General features: G+C 51.2%; 2 protein-coding genes across 2 annotated transcripts in view; one reads left to right on the top strand and one right to left on the bottom strand.

Moving 5' to 3' along the window:
* The first annotated feature begins 236 nt into the window (after positions 1-236).
* ADRB2 (adrenoceptor beta 2) overlaps positions 237-24,347 on the top strand; it is a 31,241-nt gene continuing 7,130 nt past the window's right edge. Inside the window, exon 1 of the mRNA XM_062001974.1 lies at positions 237-1,607. Coding sequence (XP_061857958.1) covers positions 434-1,607 — 1,174 coding nt within the window. The 5' untranslated portion in view covers positions 237-433. The remainder of the gene's footprint in view (positions 1,608-24,347) is intronic.
* The window catches only part of SH3TC2 (SH3 domain and tetratricopeptide repeats 2), a 68,713-nt gene continuing 56,968 nt past the window's right edge, over positions 12,603-24,347 (bottom strand). The window contains exon 17 of the mRNA XM_062001970.1: positions 12,603-12,629. Within this exon, the coding sequence (XP_061857954.1) occupies positions 12,612-12,629 (18 nt within the window). The 3' untranslated portion in view covers positions 12,603-12,611. The remainder of the gene's footprint in view (positions 12,630-24,347) is intronic.

Raw genomic sequence — 24,347 nt, forward strand, 5'->3', positions numbered from 1 at the left:
GCGTGGGGCCGGGACACGCGTGGAGCCGCGGCCGGGGCGGGTTGGGGGGGGCGGGGGGGGGGGGGGAAGGGGGGTGCGAGGTGCGCGCGGGGCGCGGCGCGGGCCGCCATTGGCTGCGGCGGGATGACGTCACGGCGCGTGTCGATATAAGCTCCGCGGCGCCTAACGGGCTCGCGGGTGCGGGGACGGGACGGGACGGGACGGGACGGGACGGGACGGGACGGGACGGGGCCGAGCCGAGCCGAGCCGAGCCGAGCCGAGCCGAGCCGAGTCGAGCCGGAGCGGTCCGGTCGCAGCCACGCGCAGCGGGAGCGCCTCAGCCCGCCCCGCAGCCACCGTCCCGTATGCGCGGCTCCCGGCTCAGCGCTGCCGCGGAGCAGCCGTAAGCAAAGGCAATCCCCCCACCGCCTGCCCGGGGGGCTGCCGGGGGGCCATGGGGGTGGCAGGCACCGAGCTGCCAGGCGTGAACGTCAGCGCTAACCAGAGCGCCGCCGACCCCACGCTGTCGCGGGACGTGTGGGTGGTGGGCATGGGGATCCTCATGTCGGTGATCGTGCTGGCCATCGTCTTCGGCAACGTGCTGGTGATCACTGCCATCGCCCGGTTCCAGCGCCTGCAGACTGTCACCAACTACTTCATCACCTCGCTGGCCTGTGCAGACCTGGTGATGGGGCTGACTGTGGTGCCTTTTGGCGCCAGCCACATCATCATGGAGATGTGGAACTTTGGGAACTTCTGGTGCGAGTTCTGGACCTCCTTGGACGTGCTCTGTGTCACGGCCAGCATTGAGACTCTCTGCGTCATTGCCGTGGACCGGTACTTTGCCATCACCTCTCCTTTCAAGTACCAGAGCCTACTGACCAAGAGCAAGGCACGTGTGGTCATCCTTGTGGTGTGGGTGGTCTCAGCCCTCACCTCCTTCCTGCCCATTCAAATGCACTGGTACCGGGCAGACCGTGAGGAGGCCATCCTGTGCTATGAGAGGGAAACCTGCTGCGACTTCTTCACCAACCAAGCCTATGCCATTACCTCTTCCATCATCTCCTTCTATGTGCCACTCGTGGTCATGGTATTTGTGTATGCCAGGGTCTTCCAGGTGGCCAAGAAGCAGTTGCAAAAGATAGACAGGAGCGAGGGCAGGTTTCACACCCAGAACAAGGAGCAGGAGCAGAAAGGGGGAGCTGGGCACCGCCGTTCCTCCAAGTTCTTCTTGAAGGAGCACAAGGCCCTCAAGACCCTGGGCATCATCATGGGCACCTTCACGCTGTGCTGGCTGCCCTTCTTCATCGTCAACATCGTGCACGTCATCCAGGACGACATCATACCCAAGTATGTGTACATCCTTTTGAATTGGTTGGGTTATGTCAACTCTGCCTTCAACCCTTTGATCTACTGCCGGAGCCCCGACTTCAGGTATGCCTTCCAGGAGCTGCTGTGCCTCCGCAGGTCAGCCCTGCAGATGTATGCTAATGGCTACTCCAACAGCAACGGCAGGAACGACTACAATGAGGAGGACAACGGCTACCCCCTGGCATCGGATAAAACCTGCGAGTTGCTCTGCGAAGAGGGTTCCTTCCCTCACCCCGAGGGCTTTTTGCACTGCAAAGGTACTGTGCCTAGCGGGTAGCTTCGAGACGTGGTGGGCTCTGGCGTGGCACACACACATTATAAAGAGGAGCCTTTCTAAGGAAAAACACACCCTTCCCTTAATGATAATAATAATAATGATCCTCTTTAGAGCTGCAAGAAACGTCAAACCTTCTGCAAACAGGCGGGGGGTGTCCCGGGCAGGGCTGGGCGTGCTGCTTGCAGTTTAGGGACACGAGCAGGAACGGGATGGGGGGGAATTTAAAGCTGTGCTGAAAGCTCGTCCCCGCAGGAGCTCCCTGGCCGTGGCCGGTGTTGAACTACCTCATGACCTTACCGGCGGCTGTCTGCGGGAGCGCCGGGCGGGACGGGGCTCGGGCTGCTCCTCCATGTCCTACCCGGACACCCCGTGAGAGCTTTCCCGGTCCCCTGCTTAAACTCGAGCCAGTGGCCGGGAAAGCAGCCTCGGGAGGCGGCGGTGCCGTCCAGCCCAGGGAATACTCTGCGACGAAACCGCCGTGGAGGGCATTCTTAGGAGTGGGGCTCGGTAGGGCTGTGTTGGATCCGCGACTAGTGCCATCGGCGGGATGGTCTAAAACAAAGAATGCTGGGGTATTTTTTTGCCAAGTGCTATAGGATTTTCCGCCGAAATAATAATGAGGCCGTGGCTGTGGGTCTCAGGAATGTGGTACTGGGAAGTCGGGATGAAATGCTGCTCCAACCACAGACCATCGTTTTGCTGAGCTTTTAAACTGCCCGGTTTGTTTCCCTGCAAAGCCTCAAATGACGGTGAGCCCGACGAGGTGGAAAGGGAGGAGGATTTTTGTTTTCCGGGGCAGACTGGAAGCTCAACTTTGGCCACGGGACGGCTGTAGTAGCTCGGTTTGTTCGTTCAGGGTTTCCTCCACCATCACCACCTTTCTGTATGCTTTGCGTTTCGTTGCCGGGTTGCAGGAGTTGGCGGCGGGCGCGCAGGGCTGTCAGGGGGGCGGCGGACACGGGTGGGCATATGTGGGCTGCGGGACGCCGCGGGAGGGGACGGGGCTGGCACTGCTGCCAAGGGCACGATCCCTGCAGGTCCCGAGGGGGAGCAATGATCGGGGTGGGGAACGAAGCTGCCCCCTCGCTGCCCTCACCCGCGGCTGCTGTGTGAAAGGCTGGACCCGAGGGCTGGGAAAACGTGCAAGTGAGGGGGTCTTTCCAGGGAGGAGCGGGGGGCAACGGTGCCCACAGGATCTATAGGCACTCCCTGGGGCCGCGATGTCCCGAGGGGGAATGCTCGGGCACCGTCGGTGGCTTTTCTTCCCTCCACGCACTTGCCCCGCACTAGGGGGGTTCTTGCTGGCGCTGCTGCTGGGGCCGTGCCGTGGGCTGTGTGTAGCGTCTGGGGGGGTCTCTGGGTCCCCGACAGAGCTTGTGGGGTGGCCAACCAGACTCCCGGAGCCGAGTCCCCTAAGGGCTGATCCCCCCGGCTGCAGGCAGCGCAGGGAGCTGGGACAGCGCTGCGAGGAAGCAGCGTGTGCTGGCCTGAGGAGGTCGGAGGCCGGGAGGGTACATGGAGCAAGGTTCTGGCTGCCGACATCTCTTTGCAGTCCTCATGTGGCCCTGGCTGACTTGGCTGCTCCGAGAAGGACTTGCCCCAGGCGCTGGTACCTAAAGGGGCAGCCCTGGGCTGGAGGGGAATCGCCCTTTGACGGCCGTGAGGGTGGGTGGAGGGGCAGCAGGGATTGCTGCTGCTCTCTGCTGCGGCTGCTGCAGGCTGCAGGGCAGTGGCAAACCCCTTAGGCTGTCTTCCCTCTCGTGGTAAAACCTCACCTGGCTTTTGTGGGGCTGAGGCATGGAAACTCCTAGTGCTCTCTTCCTTCTCTCCCAAAGCGGGTCCTGATCCTGACAAGAAAGGGTGCTGGGAAGGAGGAACAGCTGAAAGAGCTCCTCTAGCTCTGTGACTGGGGCACTTGTCACCTTTACAGCTCCACCACAGCAGAGGCAGGGGCTGTGCCAGAGAGCCTTTCCCTCCCACCTCTCCCCACTTGCTGTGGTACCCGTGCCTGTCAGAGCCCTCATCCACTGCCTTGTGGCGGTTGGCAAGGGTGCCCCTCTGCTTGGGCAAAGGAGGAGTGATGTACTGGTGTGGGGTGTGAGGCCTCAGGTCAGCAAAAACATCAGGTCAGATAAACATTAACAGGCTGTCCTGAGCAGGGGCAGCCCCAGCACAGGGCTGGGCGTGCTCAGGTGCTGTTTGCTGGGGCTGCAAAGGGCTGAAACGTGAGAGGCAATGGGCAGTGGCCGCAGGGAGACACGCCCGGGCTAGGGATGCACTTTGGCTCAGCCTGAGCCATGATTATTATGTAGCACTCAGGGGGAAGTGAGAATTAACCTCGTGATTGTAGCCATCAGTATCTGCGGGTTTCTAATCTTGCCAGCAGTTTGGTGTGAGAGCACAGGGGGAAGAGGTGTCCCACAGGCCTGACTGGGGGCCAGCCCACCCAAACTCCCACTGGCTTTGGGGCAGGAGCTTCATGCACAAAGTCCACTGTCCACATTTCAGTTGCTGTCTGTATTGTTACTATTGTTAATTACATTTTGTAGCACATGCTGTGGACCAAGACTTTGTCATCCAAAGAATCGCTCTGTTTGTTTGGCCGGCTGTGTTCATGCTTCAGATGTCCTGGCTGTATGTAGCCAAAGCTGAGAGATGAGCAAGTGGCTAATGGTAGAATCTCTGCAGCATCCAGAGCATGGGAATGTGGGAGAGATGGGACATTGGGCTGTTTGCACTGGGCAGTTGACCTCGGATACTGCAAGGCACAACTGTAGTGTTTGGAAACCTCAGGCTTGTGGTAAAGTCTGAGTGATGAAGAACTAATTGCTTTTCTCTAAGGCAACATTAGTAAAACTGGTGAAATACAAACTGCACGGTTCTGAGCTGGCATCGAAACAAAGGAATGTTGGAGGAGAAAATACAGTGGCACCGTCGAAGCCAAAGTGACAAAACTATCCTGGTCCGTGGCTCAAAAGCTGTGTAAAGGAATCCTTTGGCTTGTTGAAGTATTTTATAATGAAAAGATAGTTTTCTAGATACACAGTAGGCATTAGAAAGTGAGGCACTGCAGTCAGGGCACTAGCTGCTTAAATTGATTTTAGGGTACTTAGGATTTTACACTAGCAGAGAGCTGGCTCAGGTTAAACACATTTGATAAAAGACACAGCAGTGGCTTAGTCTGAGGGAAATCACTGTGACAAAACACTGAATTCTTCCTGCAAACAGAGCAGCCTACCTTCTGTGCTGCTGTGTTGTACCTTAAGCCACTGCCCACCCCCTGGGTATCAGTGTATACAACAGCTTTGCAGTTCATTCCCAGCTTTTAGTCACTTTAACCAAACAGAGTGTTATTGTTCTTAAAGTCTTAATTGAGATGGGCATCACAAACACAGCTTTTGTGTTGTTACCAAATACTGTCCTTGGTGTAGGTGCTGCTTGTGATTTGGGCAGCTGTAGTTTCCACATCAGGGGCTGTCTTTGCTTTGTCCTCCAAAACAGGCAGAGTGTGGAGAGCTGCTCAGCTATGTCAATCTTCTGCTTCTTGGGAGCATTCCTGGAGAGCTTTTGCTTTCTGAGAAGCCAGGCCTTGAAATACAACCTGTTGCTTGCTCTGGCACTGGGTGGGGGTGTGGAAGTGCAAGGGGAACCGGCAGAAGAAACAAGATCTGGATGAAGATCCCCACCTCAGAGTGCGATTGGAGCATCTCTTGAGGATGGGTCAGGGTGAGCCTGGCTGTGCCTGCCCCAGCCTTGCCTGGGCATCAGGTGAAGGTGAGACCTTTGCCTGAGGACACTGTTGAGACAGTGGGCAGAGCAGAGAGAGAGGGAAGAGGCTTAGGTTACCAAATGCACCCAAATGGTGGAAAATAGGCCAGTGATGTAGAAAGGAGAGCCCAGCTTCTCCGCAGAGGGAGCGGATGTGTGAGCAGGCACACAAAGTGCTCTTCAGCTCTCCCACGTCACAGCCGCTGGGCTTTTCAAAGGGCTTATTTATGTATTTATTTACTATAAGGGGCATGTTTTTGCCATAGAGGGGAGGGCACTGACAGGGCTGGCTAGGAGTAAACAGCAGGCTGCAATCTATCTCCCAGCATCTCTTGCCCTTCTGGTATTACAATGCTCCTGCTGCCAGGAGTCTCAAACACTCGCACTGGCTAAGGGCGGGGGGGGCTTTCATCCCTTCCCTTTGCCAGTCCTCTGCCTCCAAGTGTTTGTTTTCACCGGTGTGATGAATCCACTTCCCAAGGAGATGGGTTTATGAGCACATTCATTCCTCTGGCAAGAGGGAGGATGGCCTCTCTAACATGTTCCCTTCTCTGCTCTCTGTCAGCAGATAGAGAACGCCATCCTTGTAGAAGCAGCAGCAAGGAAGCAAGGATTTCCTGACTGTGGCAGTGCCTGGCTGTATCCCTGGGCTACAGGGATGCCAGGGAGAGCAGGGTAAGGTGCCTGCTGATGTGCTCACCAGTGTCACTCCAGTATTCCCCCTCCTCAGCTGCCTCTGCAGAAGCAGCCAGTCCTGGTGAAGCCCCTTGTACCTTGGCTGACTCACATCTGCTAGCTTGTCAGAGAAGTAGCGGTGCCTGCACTTCAGGTTTGCATTATGTGTGTGGTACTCAGGATGGTTCTTCAGGTTCAGATGAGCAAGGGCTGTTTTAAAAAGCCACCCTAGGCTGGGATGCTCTCAGCAGAGAGGTGCTGTGGCCCCAGGTTTCCTGGGGTTAATGTGCTGCAGCTTCCCTTTGTTGCTGTTTTTACACTTGTGCTTGGTTTCTCAGGTCCACGAGAAGGACCACAGCCTCTCTTTAGCATCTCCTTCCTGTGCAGCAAGGCCTCTTTCAGTGTGAAAGTTTGGTCCTTTTTGAGACTTGAACTTAGCAGCCCAAGCATTTCTTCCCCTTGTTACTCTTTTACTGGAGCTGTTTTGAAAGTCAGCATTAGCTCTAATCTTTCTTCCTAGGGGCAAAGAGAACATTTTGCAATGGACACTCATCCCAGGCTGTGAGGACACTGTCGTTTGACAGCTGGGGTAGCTAAACCCTCTTATCAGATGCTTTCCCATGGGACCACCAGCTACATGGGCCACCCCTGGGAACTTGGAGGTGCTTTTTGTCATATTACAGAGTAGGGCAGCAATATTTCACCTAGCAATGCCTCTTGGAGATGCACTACAGCTGTTCCCCAAGGGCCCAAGCCACAGCTGGTGTCATGGGCAGACCCTGTGGCACAATCCCTCCCTCTTGCACCTTTGTCCAAAGGACTGAGGCTCATGTTTGCCTGTTGCAGAACAAAGTACAGCCAGCTCAGACACTTCCCCAGAGCCTTAGTGACACAGTTTGAGTCTAGACAGAACCAATGGATGCTGGAAACTGGAGTTTCCACAGAACTTAGAAGGAGGTTATCTCTCCTAGTCAAGTGTTGAAAGAGCAGGACACAATCTCGATTCCCCTAGATTTGACAGTGGATATCTGCTGGAATTGCTGTGTGTAAGTGTGCTGAATCAAGCAGAGTATTTCAAAGGATACTTGGCCTTCATAAACTTTCTTTTGTCATGAGAAAAATGGGTTTGCTGCTTCTGCATGCATGCCCTTTCAGTGTTTCTCCTGTTTTCTCACCCTCCCAATGGCAGGAGCATACAATTGAGTTTCTGTGCAATATTGCCAGTGCCAGTGAGAGTGCACTGGGAAATATTTACTGGTTTACTATCCTTGGTAAGGTCATTTTTGCACAAGTGCAAATATATTTAGGTGAACATATATGTGTATATATCTTGGTTATGTATATACAGTGATATATAGATCTGTGTATAAAGAAGGAAACATAAAGGTGTTTGCTGTGCTGGATAGATACATAGATAAATGTCTGTATGTTCAAAGGCTTGAGTATTTATGGCAGGTCCTGTGGACTGACATTGTGTTTAAATAAAGACTATTTCTAATATGCTTCTAGTCAAGTGTCCTTGCCTAAAGCTATTTTGCTGGCTGGGTTTCCCTCATAGTCTTCCAATGAATCCTTTAGGGCTTAGTAAAAACAAAAACCCACACATAAGCAGCCTGGTGCTAGTGGAGAGGCACACACAGCCTCCTTGAGTAGAGAGTTTCATCAGTTTTTCCAGTGCTTTGAGCCCTGGAATTGGTGTGGAGGTTGTGGGTGCTCAGCACCTTGCTGTTAAAGGACTTCTCTGTTTTTCACCTTTTCTGTCAGTGTTCACAGACAAAGTGGTTTCTAAAAATTCACCTGCTTTTCTGGCTGTTTGGACTTGAAACAGTGGCAGTCTTGGATGGCTTGTGGCAGAGCAGGGCTGCTGCAGAAGCATGGACCAGTGCAGCTGGCCTTTAATCCTCTGGTGCCCATCACCAGTGCCAGAGTTCCCTGGGACTGCATGGTCCTGAAAGGCTGCTCATAGCAGTCAGTGTCTGGTTAGAGATCTGTGGTGTGGGAGGGGAAGGGGGATGCTTTCATGGTTGGGCTGGAGGGGTAGGTGGTACTCAGCATGACAGTTTTTTCCAGCACAGCCAGAGCAGTGTCTTGCCCTGAAAGGGATTTTGCTTTGCATTGCAATAGGATATTTTTGCCTTGAGGGCTGGTAAGGACCTGTCTTTTGCCAGGACCAGCCCTTTGAAGTGCCATGGCTCAGAGACACCCCTCCCCTTGTCTTCTCCTGGCAAGCACAGATTGTCCTCTTGTTTTTAGTTTAATGCAAGTGGAGTCACTGGTGAACTTGCCAGGGTTTTGCACAACAGAGATGTTAGCACACTCCCTGCCATGGGAGATGGAGCCCTGAGCAACATCAGTGATAGTGGTGGTGGTGGAGAGGCAAAGAAGCTGAGTGCCAGCCAAACCTGGATGGAAGTCCTGCTGCCCCCAGCTGAGATGCAAATATAGAGAGATAGAGAGTACAAATATCTACAGTTATAGATATGGAAGCGGGGAATGGCACAATCCACAGCATTTTAGGTTGATTCCTGTCACTTCAGCACAGCAACTGGGGCAAAGGGAGCTGTAGGGAGGAGACTTATGGGAGGAAAAAGGGAGGTTGGAATCACAGGAAGACATTTGGTCACTCAGAACAAGAAGGCCATTCCTCAATAACTGCACAGCATGATTTGACCACCTCATTTAAAGCTGGCTGTGTGGTTCACTGTCCCTCCAGAGCTCCCTGCTGCAGAGAAAGACTCTTCTTAAAAGAGGATCCTGATGGTACTTATTTATAGCATGGAAACCCCTCCAGGAGAGTCACCCAGCCTTGAATGAACATCTCCCTGTTGCCAGTAGCAGAGCGATGTACAGGCTGTTCCTCCTGCGGTCCCAGCCCCTCCTTTGCAGGGGCCCACTTGACATTTGCTATCAGACTGTAAGGGACAGTTGTGGCATCTCTCCCCAGTGCAGGAGGTGATGACACGGTGGCTGCCACCTCGCCAGGCTGACAGAGGCAGGAGGAGGCAGGGAGAGGGGCAGCAGGAGGCAGGGTGCCAGGCAGGGTGCCAGGTAGGGTGCTGGGTTGCACCGGCTGGGCTGCCTCTCACCAGGAGGTGGGGGAGGGTTAAGTGATGTGAGGCAAGGAGTGCGTGCTGTTCCCAGGAAGGAAAGGTCAGGGGGCAGAGAAGGGGCCCTTGGAGGGACCCCCAGAGTGGGTGCTGGCATTGCAGCAGCTCAGGTTTGGTGTCAGGTTTGGCTGGGCTGACTCAGTCCAAGCTTCTGTGCCTGGGTAAGCCACCACCAAGGTGCATGCCTGGACTCACTTGTTTGGCTCCATGATAGGATTTCTGTTTGTTACAGTCAGATGGCAAGGCTTTGGGGATTTTCCTTTCTGATAAGATATACCAAGCCAAAGGCTTCTAATGAAGTCAGGGTGATTTCAGGAACATTTTCCTTTTCTGCCTAAGAGTTCCCTTTAACACACACAATTCAGGAGGGGAAAAATGATGATAAAAGTGTTTGGACAGGCAACTGTTTCAGCATAGGTTTGGACAACACAGCTTACTGAGTGACTGCATCTGTAAGGAGGCTTCCATCAGCTCTGCCAGTAAAGTCATAAATCCAGCATGGACTGGCAATGAAAAACACAGAGAAAGAAAAGGACTCAGAGGAGAACGGTTGAAGGGACAGATGGAGGCAACTGAAGCACAAAGGCAAAACGTTGAGCCCCAGGAGAGTGTAAAAAGATGATGAAGAAACAAATGGAGATGAGAAAGGAGCCCTAGGAGGAACAATGACTCAAGCACCAGCAGGAAACTCAAGGTGGAAAGCAAGGTCCCATGTGGAAGAGAAGAGAGAGGCTGGAAAGGGATTGCAGGAGGAGGAGATAGGGCTGGAAAATGCCGTGACAGCAGGATCTGCATTTCAGTGCAGGCAGCCTGACTGGTGCCTGTTCCTTCTTATATTAGCTGTTCCTTGCCTGCTTCAGCCTGGGTGAGTTCGATTTAGCAGATCTGGCGGGAGGGAGGCGGCAGGAGGAAGGGAGAGGGGACAGTTTCTCCAGTGCTACAGCAGTGCTGGGGAACCCTGGGTGAAAGAGCACAGCCATCAGAGAGGCAATGCATGCACAGTTTGTTCCCTGTGTCCAAGGCAAGTGGCCAGTCTAATTTACACTCCCAGAGCAAGGAAGGTGAGTGTTGTTTTCGTTTTAAAGGCTATCTCCTTTGCCTTTCGCCATGCTGTCTCCTCCAGTGGGGTTCCAGTTTCAGGGAGAGCAGGGAAAAAAGCAACCCCAACCAAATTCAAACTTTCTGCCTTTGCCTGTAAATGACATCAAATATTTCTGTCCCAAATCATTACTCTTCCCTCCTGCCTGACAGAGCCAGTGCTGGGAGACCTCAGGAAGATGACCTGGGCAGGGAGCAGGCAGGCAGTGGGGCAGGACTTGGCACAGGGCTCTGGGGTTATATTTAAACCCAAGTCACTCCAGCAATGAGCATGGTGAGAGCACACTGTGCCAGGTAGCTTCAGACCCCACTGGGGCTGGGAAGGTGGCTGTGCAGCAGCACTGTGCCAGGGAACTGCTGACAAACAGGAGCTGGATTTTTTTCCATCCAAGGCAGAACAAACACTGATTCACTGAGAGGGGTGGTGAGAGATAAGGGGAGCACTTCCTTTGTTTGAGCACTTCCTCAGCTGAGCATTTCAGAGGGAAGGCAGGCTGCTTAGAAGACTCTCCTGTGTTGGTGCTGATGTCTTGTGCAGGGCTTGGTTCCTTCTGGGGATAGGAGATGGTGAGGAAGAGCTGGCTCATTGCAGGCCACTGGCATGCAAGGAAAAGCTCTCTGCAAACTGCAAGTAAGGGCTTAAGTGGCCCAAGTGAGGTGTTTGAATCAGGCAAGTGAGCAGAGCTCTATTGCTACTAATAACTAAATCAGCTGGGACAGGACAGTCAGACCTGATGAAGGGATGTGAATGGCATTTCCACTGGACACGAGTGAAAGAGAGACAACTAATCCTCCTGTTCAGTAAAAATCCAACAAGTCCTGGCCCTGCCTGTCCAGCCTGGATGTCACCTTTTCATCTGCCAGTCTCAGGGCCAGGGATTTCAAGACAATATCAAGCCAGTCCCTACTCATGTCCCTTCCTAGCCTGACACTGGGGAAGGCACAGACTGTGTCACACCCATGCTGTGCTGCTCAGGTATTCTCCTTGGCCAACCAAAGCTCTCAGCAGGCTCAGTACAGCAACTTTATGGCTCCTTTGCACAGCTGCAGTGGGAAGAAAAGCCAAGGATTTTGTCATTGGAGGAAACTCCTACTGCAAATCTGAGGTGCTTTACCCCAAGGGCAGGGCAAGGATGTCCCCAGCGTTCTGCTCCTCACTCCAGCATCACCCTCACGATCAGACTGCCCTGTGCAGGATCCTTTTGGATGGAGATGTATCTTCTCTTTGTGCTGCATATTGCAGTCTTGGATCCAACATTTCTTTCTCCTGTGTCTCCTTCCAGCCAGTGTAAATGCAGTGATGGGCATGAGGTAGCCTAAAGATAACATTTACCTAACCTTGCTAGAGCACTGGGACAAGCTGTGTGTGTTGGTGTGGGTGTGTGTGATAGAGAGGGAGATGACTGTATAAAGCCAGGTAACTGCAGATGCATTAGGGAACTCACTGTCAACTGCAATGGGTTTTATGTGAATCACTGCAGTGGGTATGCTGGCACAGCTCACTAACAGCACAAAACTCTGTGGTTTGGTTTTAAACAAGCAAGCAAATGAAGAAAGTTGCCCTGAAGTCACCCCATGTAGGCATTGCCTTGCCTTGTGTCTGCTTGGCAGTGGTGGCACATGTAGAGGCACCCTGTGTACACCTGTACCCCTGTACACCCTCTGTACCCTGGCTCTGCCCTGCAGCCACAGGGTTCCCCACCTCCAGAGGTAAGGCACCATGCCAGCGTTCAGCATCATCCCTGAGCTCTCAGCTGTTCCCAGCTGCTTTCTTCCCTTCTTGCTTTTGTGCCTGTATCTGTATCTCACTTTCCCATTGCACAGAACTCGCACCTCTGGCATCCCCGTCTGTGACCCCTTTGATGTGCCCACCAGCCCTTCCCTTCCTGCCATTGCAGCTTGGAAAGGGGAAGCCTTTCACCCCTTCCTCTGCTCTGTTTTGAGCTGCCTCTAGCCTCAGCCAAAACTTTACCCTCCATCTCCTTGGGGCAGTAGGAGGCCCCAAGGACCTGTGCTGGCAGAGCTTCCCCGACTGGGAGCAAAGAGCTGCAGGTCATACTCTGTTGGAGTAAACACAGGAGTACACAGAGAGTTGGAGGTGGGTAGCCAGGAGCTGGCAGCTGCTGATCCAAACAGTGGCTACAAAGGGAAGTCAGGCCATCAGTGTTGTGTTTTGCCAACAAGATGCCCGTGTGTGTGCCCATGTGGCTGATGGACCAGGATATCTTACCTCTCCTGTGCTGGCAATGAGCTTTGCCCGCTGCATCCAAGTGTAAAACCTCTGAGCGGCCTTTGCTGCTCTCAGAACTCTTCTGATGTGTCAGGAAGGTGTTTCTTCAATCCAAGCAGATGCTCTGATGGTGAAAAGAGACAGAGTCAGTTTCAGCCATGCAGCCAGGGCAAAGAGCTATTGCCAGCATCCTGCTGTGGCTCTTCAGCGCTGCTCAGGGCTTCAGGGACAAGAAACCTCTGGAGATTTCAGAGTCAGGCACTCCTGTCAGGCACCAGGACACCCACACAGCCCTGTCTGCTGTGTGGGAAGGAAATGAAGCTCACAGGGCTTCCTCTGGTACCCAGGAGCCCAGAGCTGTGTTATTTCCCAGTAGACTTGTACTGGAGTCGAGTGGCAAATGTGGCAATCTCTCTGCTTACATTTTTTTAAAGAAAGAGCTCCAGTGGATGGTTTGAAACGCTGTGGAGCATCCTTCAAAGCACCACAAATCAACCAGCCAGGAAAAGTCCCTGCCAAATGCATTGCTCGCTGAATAAAAGCCATGGCTGGGGAGACAAACATCTTGATTTGGAAATTGGAGCAGACGTGTTTGCATAGTGCCTGCTTGTTCTCTGGCAGGCATTAGCTGGGCTTTTTAACTTCCAGCATCCATGAGTGCTGAAAGAATTGGAAAAGGTGGCTTAGAAAAAAAGTAGTTTTAGTGTGTTTCCTATTAGGATCCTCCACGTGTGGATAGAGGTGTCTGGAAAAAACAGTGATGGACAACAGATGAAGAAAGCCTGGTATCCATTTCTAAAAACATACTCTCTACCTTAATAGAACATCTTTATTTCCCATATTTTCTACCCCTCCTTGTCTGGAGCTGAGGCATTTGAGTCCAACAACCTGGTTCTTCCCTGAAGCATCTTTTCCCTCCTCTTCCTTGCAGAGGACACGAAGACAAGCCGGTGCATTTGGAAAGTCGCCTCCCAACCCTCAGTGCAAGGCAGGATTACATAAAGCAATAATTTCCCATTTCCTCTCAGCCCCCAGATTCCTTCCAAGCTGTTGAAGCTTTGTGCAGAGCGATGATTTCCTCAGAAACAAGCAGCAATCTTGCTTCTTTCTGGGAGGCTGCAGAGGCGGTGCTGTCAGTCCATGGGAGCGGCTCTGACAGGGATGGGGGCAAATCAGCACAGCTACCTCCCTGGTACAGCCATGGCCTTGGCCAAAAGCAGGAGATGCAGCTGCAAGGTGCAAGTGTGGAGATGGGGTTTGCCCCAGGAGGAGAGCCATGAGAAAGGGATGGGTGTCTGGGTGGCACTGGAGAGGCTGTGTGGGCTTTGGCAGTGGCATCGCTCCTGGAAGCTTTGCTGCTCTCAATTTTCTTCTTATTTTTAGTCATTGTTTTATTTGTTTATATCATATGGGACTTGTAGAGAGAGTTCAGCAGAGGGCTACAAAGATGATGAGTGGAACATCTCATGAGGAAAGGCTGCAAGACCTGGGGCTGTTTAGCCTGGAGAAGGCTGAGGGGTGTCCTCAACACTTATTAATACTTAAAGGATGGGTGTCAGGAGGATGGGGTGATAGTTTTTTCTGTAGTGTTAGCAGCAAGCCCAGGAATGATGGACATAAGCTGGAACACAAACAGTTCTACTTAAACACAAGGAAAGAACTTCTTTCCTGTTGAGATGAGGGAGCCCTGGCACAAGGAGGGTGTGGAGTCTACGTCTCTGGAGGTTTCCAAACCTGCCTGGACACGTTTCTGTGTGACCTGATGGAGGGGAACCTGCTTTAGCAGGGGGTTGGACTGGATGATCTCTAGAGGTCTCTTCCAGCCCAGCCATTCTATGATTCTATGATTTTTATTTATTATCTCAAGGTGTCTCCACAATGCAAGACATGCCAGGCAGCAGCTGTGGTTTGGGAGGGACAGGCCAGCGTAGCTCACCTCTCCTGGCCTGTCCCTCCTGCACACTTGTCAGCGTGGCAAAGGGCCTGCCGTGCTGCAGCCGTACTATTTGCAGTGCCTGCAGTAACAGGAGCCCATTCCATGTGGCCACTGTCAACTCTGCATTGCTGAGATGGGGTTTTTTGCTGTGAGGAGGGACCCACAGCTGCACCGTGCCCCAGAGACAGTCAGACCTCCTGCAGGGAGGTGGGAGCCCAGCAGGACTGGCACTTAGGCAGGACCCTGGCCCTGTTAGGGATGTCAAGTTATCCATGCTCCAGATCTGGGCTGGAATTGTCTCGCTGTGCAAGTTGCATGGAGATACACCTCTTCTTCAGTGTCTGTAGCTGTTCCTGAAGAGCAGTCTGGGTTATATTGCCACTGGGTAGAGACTGTGCTGTTACTGAAACACATGCGACTCGGTAGCACAGTGCCAGTTCTCAGGCTTTGCATGTAATTCCTCAAGACCTCAATCCCTGTCTGAAGCACAAAACCTTTTATGTGAGGTCCTTGTTGAAATACAGCATGAAAATATCACCCTGTTCTGCAGCCACAAACATCCACAATGCAGGACCTAGATTAGAAATAGAGTGCAGCAAGGGCTGCAGTCTGCTGCGGTGACTCATTTCGTGTCTCTGTGCCTCTGTGCCACTTGCCTGCAAAATGGAGCCTGCCAAGCACAGGGCTTGGAAGGGCAGTGTCTCTGCAAGAGTTTGGAGAGACAAGGCTTCACATTTGCCAGTTATTGTCATTTCTTGGCTTCTGCAGCAGGAATCTGAACCTCAGCCTAACCTAGTTTCACTGAACAACTAAACTTTTGTTTCTTCACCAGAGCTTACCTAGAATGGTGTGAGGTTATCTGTAAGACAGCTGCCACTGGGTCAACATATCTGACCACTGAGGCAGCTAGATCACCAAAAGATAAGACACAACCTTTTGCAGCAAGAGGGCAACCCTTGCCTAGCAGCAGTAGAGAGCCACTTTGTGCTGTGCTTATCAGTTAGTCCTTCCGCCTAATCTAAGAGTGACTGCTTCCCATGTTCACTAACCCAAAGTGTGTGTTAAACTTCCTTCCTTCAACTGATGACAAAAAAGATTGTGTTTGCAGAGAACTTTCTTCCTCTCCCCCTGCCTCTTGCATGATTCATCCAGGGATGCCGCATGTCTCTGCTGGAGACACAGGAAGGCAGGCTGAGGAGGCAATTGCATCAGGAACATCAATGCAAATTGGGCCAGAGCATGCTAATGGGTACTTTTCTGCACACATGTTAATTATAGCATCACCAAAGACAGGTCCAAGCTGTGGCTTTTCCTGAGGAAATCCCCAGTGACTTTAGCCAAGAGTTCCAATTACTGTTTGTTACAAGCAAATGACTAATAGAAATTAGACCTGTTTGCATATCTCGTGCATTTCTGGAGGATTCTTCCACTGTGGTATTAAACATAGGGATGGGTATGTTGTGCTCAGAAGTCACCTGTAATATTTTCATGCTGTGTTTGCCCTTTGCAGGATGATGAGGTGCCTACCTCTTGCCTGGACAGAACTATCTGGGACACCCCAGAGGCACACCGTTTCCTATGCCCATGTCACAGAACCACTTTGCTCACAGTTATTCTGGTTTGATCCTTCCTCCTGAGCTCTCTGCTCAAGGAGGGCAGCAGAGGCATGCCAGGCCCCTGGCCACACTGCTCAGCCCATGCCTGTGCCCTGCTGTGCCTCTCACCACAGGCATCCTCATCCCCAGCCACAGCTCCTACAAAGGCTGGCCACGCAAATAACAGGCACTTTTATTGTTAATAATAGAGACAATTTAGAGATGAGCTGCTGAGTGATTAAATGGCTGGCTGGGCTGGCTTCTGAGGCAAGAACAGAGCTGAATCTCTGTGTGCTTCTCACCCCCTCCACCTTTTATCTTCCTTACACAGATGTGACCATTTGACTTCCAGTAATTTATGAAAAGCTCAGTTGTGATTTCGTCATTGGATGGTTTGTGTAGGAAAGGGACCTTAAAGATCATCCAGTTCCAGCCCTCTGCCATGGGCAGGGACACCTTTCCACATAGACTCCCTCAGGGTAGATTTCTGTGCTGCAGAAACCACTCTTTCATTGCACAATTTCATTGTCCTCTTGCAGTGAGCCCTTGTGTTGTAGGGTGAGATGTGGAGGAGCGAGGCGATGTCACACAGCTGCTGGTCACACTCCAGTGAGAAGCTGGAGGACCTCAGGTTTCGATGCTGTCATTCCTGTGGATGGACCATGCATTTTTACATGGGGCTTCAGGTGGCAGCTGGGCTTCTCAGCACTGCCTGTGATTGCTGCAGGGTCATGATGCTGTGAGGTAAGGTTTGGCCCATCCTAAAGAGCAAGGAAACTACAGTAAATAACCCAGTATCTCTTTAACATTCTGTACCTGCCATTTCTGCATGTTCCTGGAGAGGTTTTTCTTGGCTTTTCCTCTCCTTTGGTTGACTTCTGCAAGGGTTGTCTCACTTCCAGCTCTTTCTGGGAGCCAGGACAACAGATCTTGCTGTTGTGTTGTGTGCAGCTGAGATTTGCACTGGAAAGGATGAGTTAGGTGATCTCAGTCCCCCTGGCTTAAAAATCAGCTCAAGGCAGAAGTGGCTGCTGATGAAGGAAGGGACACTGGAGGAAGAGGGTACCCCCATAAAGTGCAGCAGGTTATCATGACTGAAACCATAAGATCATCAACACACCAAGCTTCACCTCCCAGGGAAATCTTTTCATACCCCCATTTGCTCACTCCCTGAAGAAGATGCTTGCCAGAAAGCAAAGCAGAAAAACCCCTGAGGGCTGCTGTGGTGCAATCACCGCCTCAAAGCCCAGCTCTGGGGAAAGAGGCCTTCTTGTGGGGGTTGTGTTTACCCAGGTGGGATGGCCAGAGTGGATTCCTGGCCCTGCCCATGGATTCCTGGCCCTTGCCTTCGTGCTGTTTGCACTGCAGGACTGGGTTGGTGCAGGGCTGTGTTGCATCTGCCTGCGATACCATCAGCCCTGTGCAGTATCTCGACTTGCCAGCCGCTTTGCTTTGATGAAGGGGACTGAAGTGTAGCATGAACTCTGCTGTGGTGAGGCTATTTCCTGCACAGGTTTAGCCCTGTAAACCCTAGCAGTATTTATCATCTCTGGCACAAACCTTTGTGCTCCACCCTTTCATGTGGGTGAGCAGGCTAAGGGAAAAAGAAGCAGACTCACTCTCCTCAAGTAACACCTACTCCTGAGCAAACGATTATCAGAGGTGATGTTGAAACTGAGGCATAAGCTCTGGAGTTGCTTTTGAAAAAGTTACTAGAGATTTGTTGCACAAGAGAGAAATAAAGGATGGCTAGGGCTCCATCTCTCTCCCTGCCCACATAGTTGTGTATTTCCAACATGGGTGTCACTGATTTAATGGGATGATAGAGCCAAGAGCGATGTCCTTAAGGCACCAATGATACAATCATGATTGCAGGTAATTGCCACTTAGACACTCCTTCACCTTGTTTGTGTGACTCTGTCACACACAGGTTGAAATGAATTAGGTTGCTTTTGTGTGAGGTGAAAAATAGGTTGGTTCTTTATTAGATGAAGTACCGTGAGGAGGAGGAGGTGGGAAGGAGTGCCAATAGATGCTCTACACTGAAGCCATGCATGTGGGCACTTCAGAAATTGTCTATGGGGAGAAGGTCTGAGGGGCATAACATTCTGCTCAGTCTTGGAAATAAGACTTTCTGCTTGTTCTTAGGTGGGAGACAGCATCATGTGGGGATCCACCTGCCTCAGGTCCAGTTCCAGTGTTGTGTTCTGCAGTTCTCCACAGCTCTGCTGCATTCAGCAGCCTTTTGTGGTCCCTCATTGCTCCTTGGCTGGGTGAGAGCAGGCCACTTGCACTGCTGCTCAGGAGTTTCCAGCCTTTCTTTAGTCTTGGGAAACAGAGGTGAGAAACTGCTGCTGTGGAAAAAACTCAGGCCAAGAGCTCCCAATATGGGGGGAGAGCCACTTTGTGCTGTGGTTAGGGACACGTGGAGGGAGGATGCTAGCTAAGAGGGAGTTAATGTCACCTCTACCTGCCCCAGAGCCACATCTGTCTGTCTGTCCTGCTCCATCAGGACAGTCAGCATGGCTATGGAGACACATTAACTGTATGGGCACCAGTGTCTGCCTTAAGAAAACCTTAAAGAACTGTGGCTTTCCTTTCTTCTCCCTCCCCTCTTCTCTTTGTCTGCTCCCCACTGAGCCATCAACACTCGTGCCAGTGTCAGGGTTTCAAGCGGCCATCGAGTATCTCAAGAGGCACCAGCCTATCTCTTACTTATCTCTCACTTCTCAGTGGCAGCAGCAATATCTTGCCAGGCCAAAAGTTGTCAAAATGTAAGGCTCTAAAAAAGAAACCCTGACCTTTCCAAGCCCTGTGACCACTCCTGGGAAGAGAGAGTATTTCCTGCCCTGCTGCAGCGTTAACGTTTCACCAGTTTCTCTTTCTACTTTGATTCCCAGTCATCAGAGAAGCTTCCCTTTTGCCCTGTGCACCTGCTTTTGAGCTGTGCCCTGGCCTGGACCTTCTCATCAAGCACGAATTTGTGTAACATGACAGAGGGATTTGTGATCACAGGAACTGAATTTCTCCCCCCATCACCTCTCACAGGTGGCTGCTGCTCTGCCCCTTGGCCACTTTGCAACGTCCCAACCCCAAGAAGTCAAGTAGGTTGATAATACACAGTTTTAGAGAGCAAGATCTTCTGTGGGAAAGGATTTGTTTGAGTAAAGAGTTTTCTTTGTGGGTGAAATGGCATCCTCTGTGTGTCTGAGTATAAACTAGCATCCCCATTACCTCATCAGTCATGTTAGTCATAAACTAGCATTAGCATTAGCTCAGACATTCATAAGGAGATGTCAGAACTGTGCAGGGTTGGCTGAAGATTGGAGATTTGGAAACCAGACTTCTATCACTAGTGGCTCTGTCTTTCTAAGCAACCTTGGTCACATCCTAACCCTTTATCTGCTGGGTGGGAGAGATAATGCTTCTTTCCCAGCTGCTTCAAGATCAGCAGATGAAACTGAAAACCATTCTGAAAACAAGGGAAACACTTCTGTGTTGGCATGAACAGGCAAATACCTTCCCTTCCTCCCAGACACCAGTGGGACCAGTGCTTCAACACAAGCCACCAGTTGTACATCACACAGCAGGAGCTGCAAGCTGGAGCACTTCTTTCCCTGCGGCGGAGAGCCACAAGAGCCATCTCCTCTGCCTGGCATCCCTTCAGATCCTTGCTGATATCACGTGGGATCAGCACCCGGTGTATGTCACACTCTGGCTTTGGTCGAGGAAAGACAAGAGCAGCATCTGTGCTGTGGGCTGGGCAGGAGCAGTGGAGGTGGATGGACACAAACTACCCATGTCCTTACCCAGCAAGGCTCTGGCAGGCTCTGCTCCTCTCCAGCAGGAAAGGAAAGCCCAGCAGCTGCTGTAGGGAATGGGTAGGAAATGGGCTGCTGCAGCTCAGCAGGGCACGGCAATTAGTTCAGTGTGGTGGAAGCGCCTCGCTCAGCCTCCCTGCGCTCTGCCTAGCCCCTGGGGCTAGCACAGAGTTCAGAAGCTGCCTGAGGAGAAGTGACTTGCTTGTAAACCATTTCCCACATCTGAGGCCATTCCACTTGTGCCCTTGGGATCACAGATCAGCCGCACTGGAGCTTTGCACGGGAACGCCGCCAGCGAGCGAGACAGCGGCAGAGCTGCCTGGAGCAGAGGCAGGACGTTCTCCTGTGTGACTCTCACTCTCTTGCTGCCTCTTCCCTCCAGCAAGAGTCTCCAGGGAACCACGGCAGCATCTCACAAGCTCACAGCAAAGCACAGATTGGGATGTTAAGTCTATATTTCTGAAGGGGGAGATGGTAATACCCGTTTTCACCTGGCCTGAATGCTACCTGTGACCTGGTCATTTGTTCCACCCTGGAAACGCTCGGTTTGAGGCAGCAGAATTTAAGTCAGAGCAATCAGAGTAGCAGTGGCTGTCAGTTATGGGTGTATACATGTAGGAAACTCACCCAGTTCCTCGAAAAAGAGAGATTTATGTGCTGTGCCCAGCCATGGGACAGCTGGTTTGGATGTTTGCCAGTGAATCGGAAGCAGAGATCTGAACCTTCTCCCCCGTTCTGTTATCTCCATCTGGCTCCATGGTTGTGGGTTTGGTCTCTGAATCTGGCTCAGTCCCTCTTTACTAGCAGTGATGTGCTAAGCATGGGAAAAGCTCACTCTTCCCACTTTGTTTAGTGAAAAGGAAGCCTTTTATGGGGAAAAGGAGCAGATTTCCCTCTGCTTGATACAGCTGGACCCTTGCACCAGTAAAGCATGGAGGTAGCCTTGAGGGACAGTGTGATGGCTTCATGCAGCTTTAAGGAACATTGTGGTGGCTTTATGATGGCTTCTGTTAAGCTGGCTGGCCTTTCCAACTTTGCTCCTAATTCCCTGTGTTTGCTTTTTCAAGTCAGATGTTTAAGAACTTTAAGTGCTGGAGCTTTGTGGAGATTGCTGACAGCTCATGGAGTCCCTCAGCCAAGCTGAGATGGATGTCTTCATGCCAACATCTCCCCATGTCATGAGGCAGCATGGAGAGGACATCCCTGCTTTTGGTGGTAGAAAACAAAACCCAGGCTGAGCTCTCAGTCCATTACTGCCCATGTCAGAGCTGCAGTGTCACTATTGGACTGTCCAAACTAAAAACTCCTTTGCATTTTCCCCTGACCCCAGGTTATTTTGCATAAAACAATTCAGTAGACCACCCCAGATCCCTTTACAAGGCTTCTCAGAAACCCTTGGAGCGTTTGAAGCAGTTAGAGGAAATCAGAGCTGAGACCTGGATTCCACAAGCGATGACGCTAAGTCTGGAGAAGGATTTTTCATTGCTTGAAGCCAACATCCACAAATGTTTCTTTCTTCAAACTTAGGACTTTTTTTTAGCATGAAGCCTCTCCAGGCATTCATAGGCAAGTACTGAATGACCTGCTGATATGCTACATATGTCACATTTTCCAGGTCCCTGGTCCTCTCTCATGCAGAGGGCCATTGTCCACTCTTCTCATATTTAGATTTGCATCTAAAAGCAGGTTGGAGAAGGCACCTGGGCTTAATCTCTGTGCTAATGGTGTTTAAATTTGATTCTCTTGATGGTCCATCTCAGTCTCCTGAGGCTGGCAGCCTGTCACTTCAAATATTCCTAGGCCAGAAGGAAGCTGTCTGAGTCTTGAGGAACAAGATGGGATCCCACCTCATCAAACCTGAGGAACAATGCTGCTGTGCTCTCTCATCAGTGCATCAGTTAGTGGCCTCCTGTTTAGCAGCTTCCCTCAGGTTCTTTGGATTGTTTATTTACAAGCAGCTTCCACAGCAACAAATCACAATGTAGCAGGAAAAATGGGGAACTTCTGAATGAATGTGGAAAAACACAGTTATAAATAAGTCAGTGGTGGGTTTCCACTTGAGCTGGTAGTGCCCATACTGCCAACACCTTGTCACTCAAATGCCAGTGACATTAAGCTGAAGGGTTCTTACTGTTGCAATTCACTGAGGTCTTCAAAAGCCCTTCTTTAGGGAAACTGCCACTGGAGCGCCCCTTTGTGCCAGCCTGGCAGCTGGAGTGTTCCCACAGCCCCACAAGCTCAGCATGCTGCCCAGAGGGCAGAAACCAGCCATTGCACAGGAAAATGGGGAGGTAGTCTTTGCTACTTCACAGCTGGCTATCAGGAAAGAGGAGCTGGTGACACCTTCATGTATATCGCTTTTCTGAGCCTGGCACTCAGCAGTGCTTCTGCCTGCCGTGTTTCTCAGGCCTGCAGAACAGTTGGGGCTGGCAGGCACTTCTGGAGATCACCCCATCTAGACCCCCTGCTCAAAGCAGATTTGGTGAGAGCAGGTTGCTCAGGGCTGTACCCTTTGATTATGGCAGGAGGGGAGCTGAAATGCCATCCCAGCACCTTCCTTTGCTGGGGTGTGGAGTACAGAGCGAGGGTGCTGTTTGAGTGTTCTGTTGTTCCTACAGGGAGGATGTTCTGCTCATAATTAGCTTGTTTGGTTTGGTTTGAAGCCTATATCAGCTGAAACAGCTGCATAGGAAACTGAGTGTAAGCCCAGCTTAAGGCCAAATCTACACTACATTGGCATCACACCAAGGAAAGGAAATTACAGTGTGCCACAAGCAAAGACAAAAGCATTGCCTGTATTATCTGGCATACAGGGCTCTGGCTTTAACAGCACACTTAGCTCTCTCACAATTGCAGGCTTGCAGAGCATTGAAAAGATGTGTTTTCCCTGTAGTCATGAAATCACATTTCTGTACCTCCAGAGCATGGTGAGATCGCACATACAGGTTATTTTACACTTAGATCATGTGTACAGGCAGTAGCTCATGTTTCAGAGCAAACCTCTCCAATTAAAGCTTCAGAAAGTATCTTCCCTTTCCACAGTCTTCCCATTTACCCTGATGGTTAGTCACAGTTGCAACATTTGAGTGAGGTCTATCAACGGCAAAGAGTTGCTTGCACAACAGGAGCACATGCTCTGGCACTATTGTCAGGAAAACAAAGGGAGAAAAAGACATAAAACCCCAGAAAAATCATTCCACAGAGCTCCTAACTCTCCAACAGCCAAGAGCTCCTGCTGGGAGATTGCAGGAGTTTACAGATTGATTTAATAGTTTCAAAGAGAATTGATGCTCTGTTGGGAATCACCTTCAATCTGTTCAATGATTAACAAAAAAAACCCCAAGAAGCAGAGCAAGCAACATCCTTCACACTTCCCCAAATTTCAGAAGAAGAAACAAACAACCCCTCAGAAAAGCTGGGGCAAGCAAATGCGACAGAAATGAGATAACACAGCTTTTAAAAGCCTGTTGCTTTGCAGCTGTTCACATTCTGGCTACTTTCCAGAGTTAGTTTGATGATCTTCTGCCAGGCAAAGAAAAAATAAAGAACCAAAGCAGCAAAACCAAAAGAACTTCTTCAAACCCAGAATTTGATGAGGACATTAATTCTTAGCAAAGTAAATGATGACCCAGGTTTGGGATTTAGTGATGGGACTGCCATCTACATCCATTTAAGAGCCAGTGATCTTCACCAAGACCCTGGCAGATTGGAGTGATATCCTTGTGGTGGGAGATCTGTGTTCTTCAACTAGGGTTAAGGGACAAAGAGGGCTTCAGGGAAGTTTGATGTGACAGCTAACAAGTAGAGATGTGCCTGGCTGGTGGGGAGCAAGCTGGGCATGTGCTGAGAGCTGACACTAACAGGCCAATCTACAACCTAAGGGCATGGAGGGATCTTTTTCCCTCTTCATCCTTTCCTTGATCCCTTGGCAAATGTCCCTTAGGGGGAGTTTCAAAGTCTCACTGTGATTGTGTGGGCAACAGTGGCTTCCCATTGATTGAAAAAGGTCATTTTTACCTTCTCATTGGATCTTCACCCTGTAGACAACCGCCCTTGATCATGGGATGTATTATGACTAATGACCAAACGTGATTTCATTGTTAGGCTTCCACCTCTTCTAGGGCTGTACTGAATCAAAAGAAAGGAATGTGAATGAGTGGTAGGTAGGTAGGTAGGTAGCAAGGTGAATGCATGTGGCCTGCCTCCACACATCCCTTGCTTTGTGGGATGTGGGTGGTCCATCCCTCCCATTGTGTTTAGCAAGCAAATCAGATAGAATGGTGTCTTCCCAAATCCAAGCTTCCCCAGGCGAACAGGCCCTGGTCAAGAATGGAGGCTGTGAGGTTTCTTCAGCTGCCTTCTGGTTTGAATGTTCTGTTTTGACTTGTGAACCCTGAGGAATTCAGATCTCGGGGCAGAGGAAATGTTGGAAGAGGTCAGGCGAGCTGTGCTCCCTCTGTGTCACTCGGAGCAGCAAATAGCACACGTTC

This window comes from Colius striatus, chromosome 9, assembly GCF_028858725.1.
Source record: "Colius striatus isolate bColStr4 chromosome 9, bColStr4.1.hap1, whole genome shotgun sequence".
NCBI classification, from domain to species: domain Eukaryota; kingdom Metazoa; phylum Chordata; class Aves; order Coliiformes; family Coliidae; genus Colius; species Colius striatus.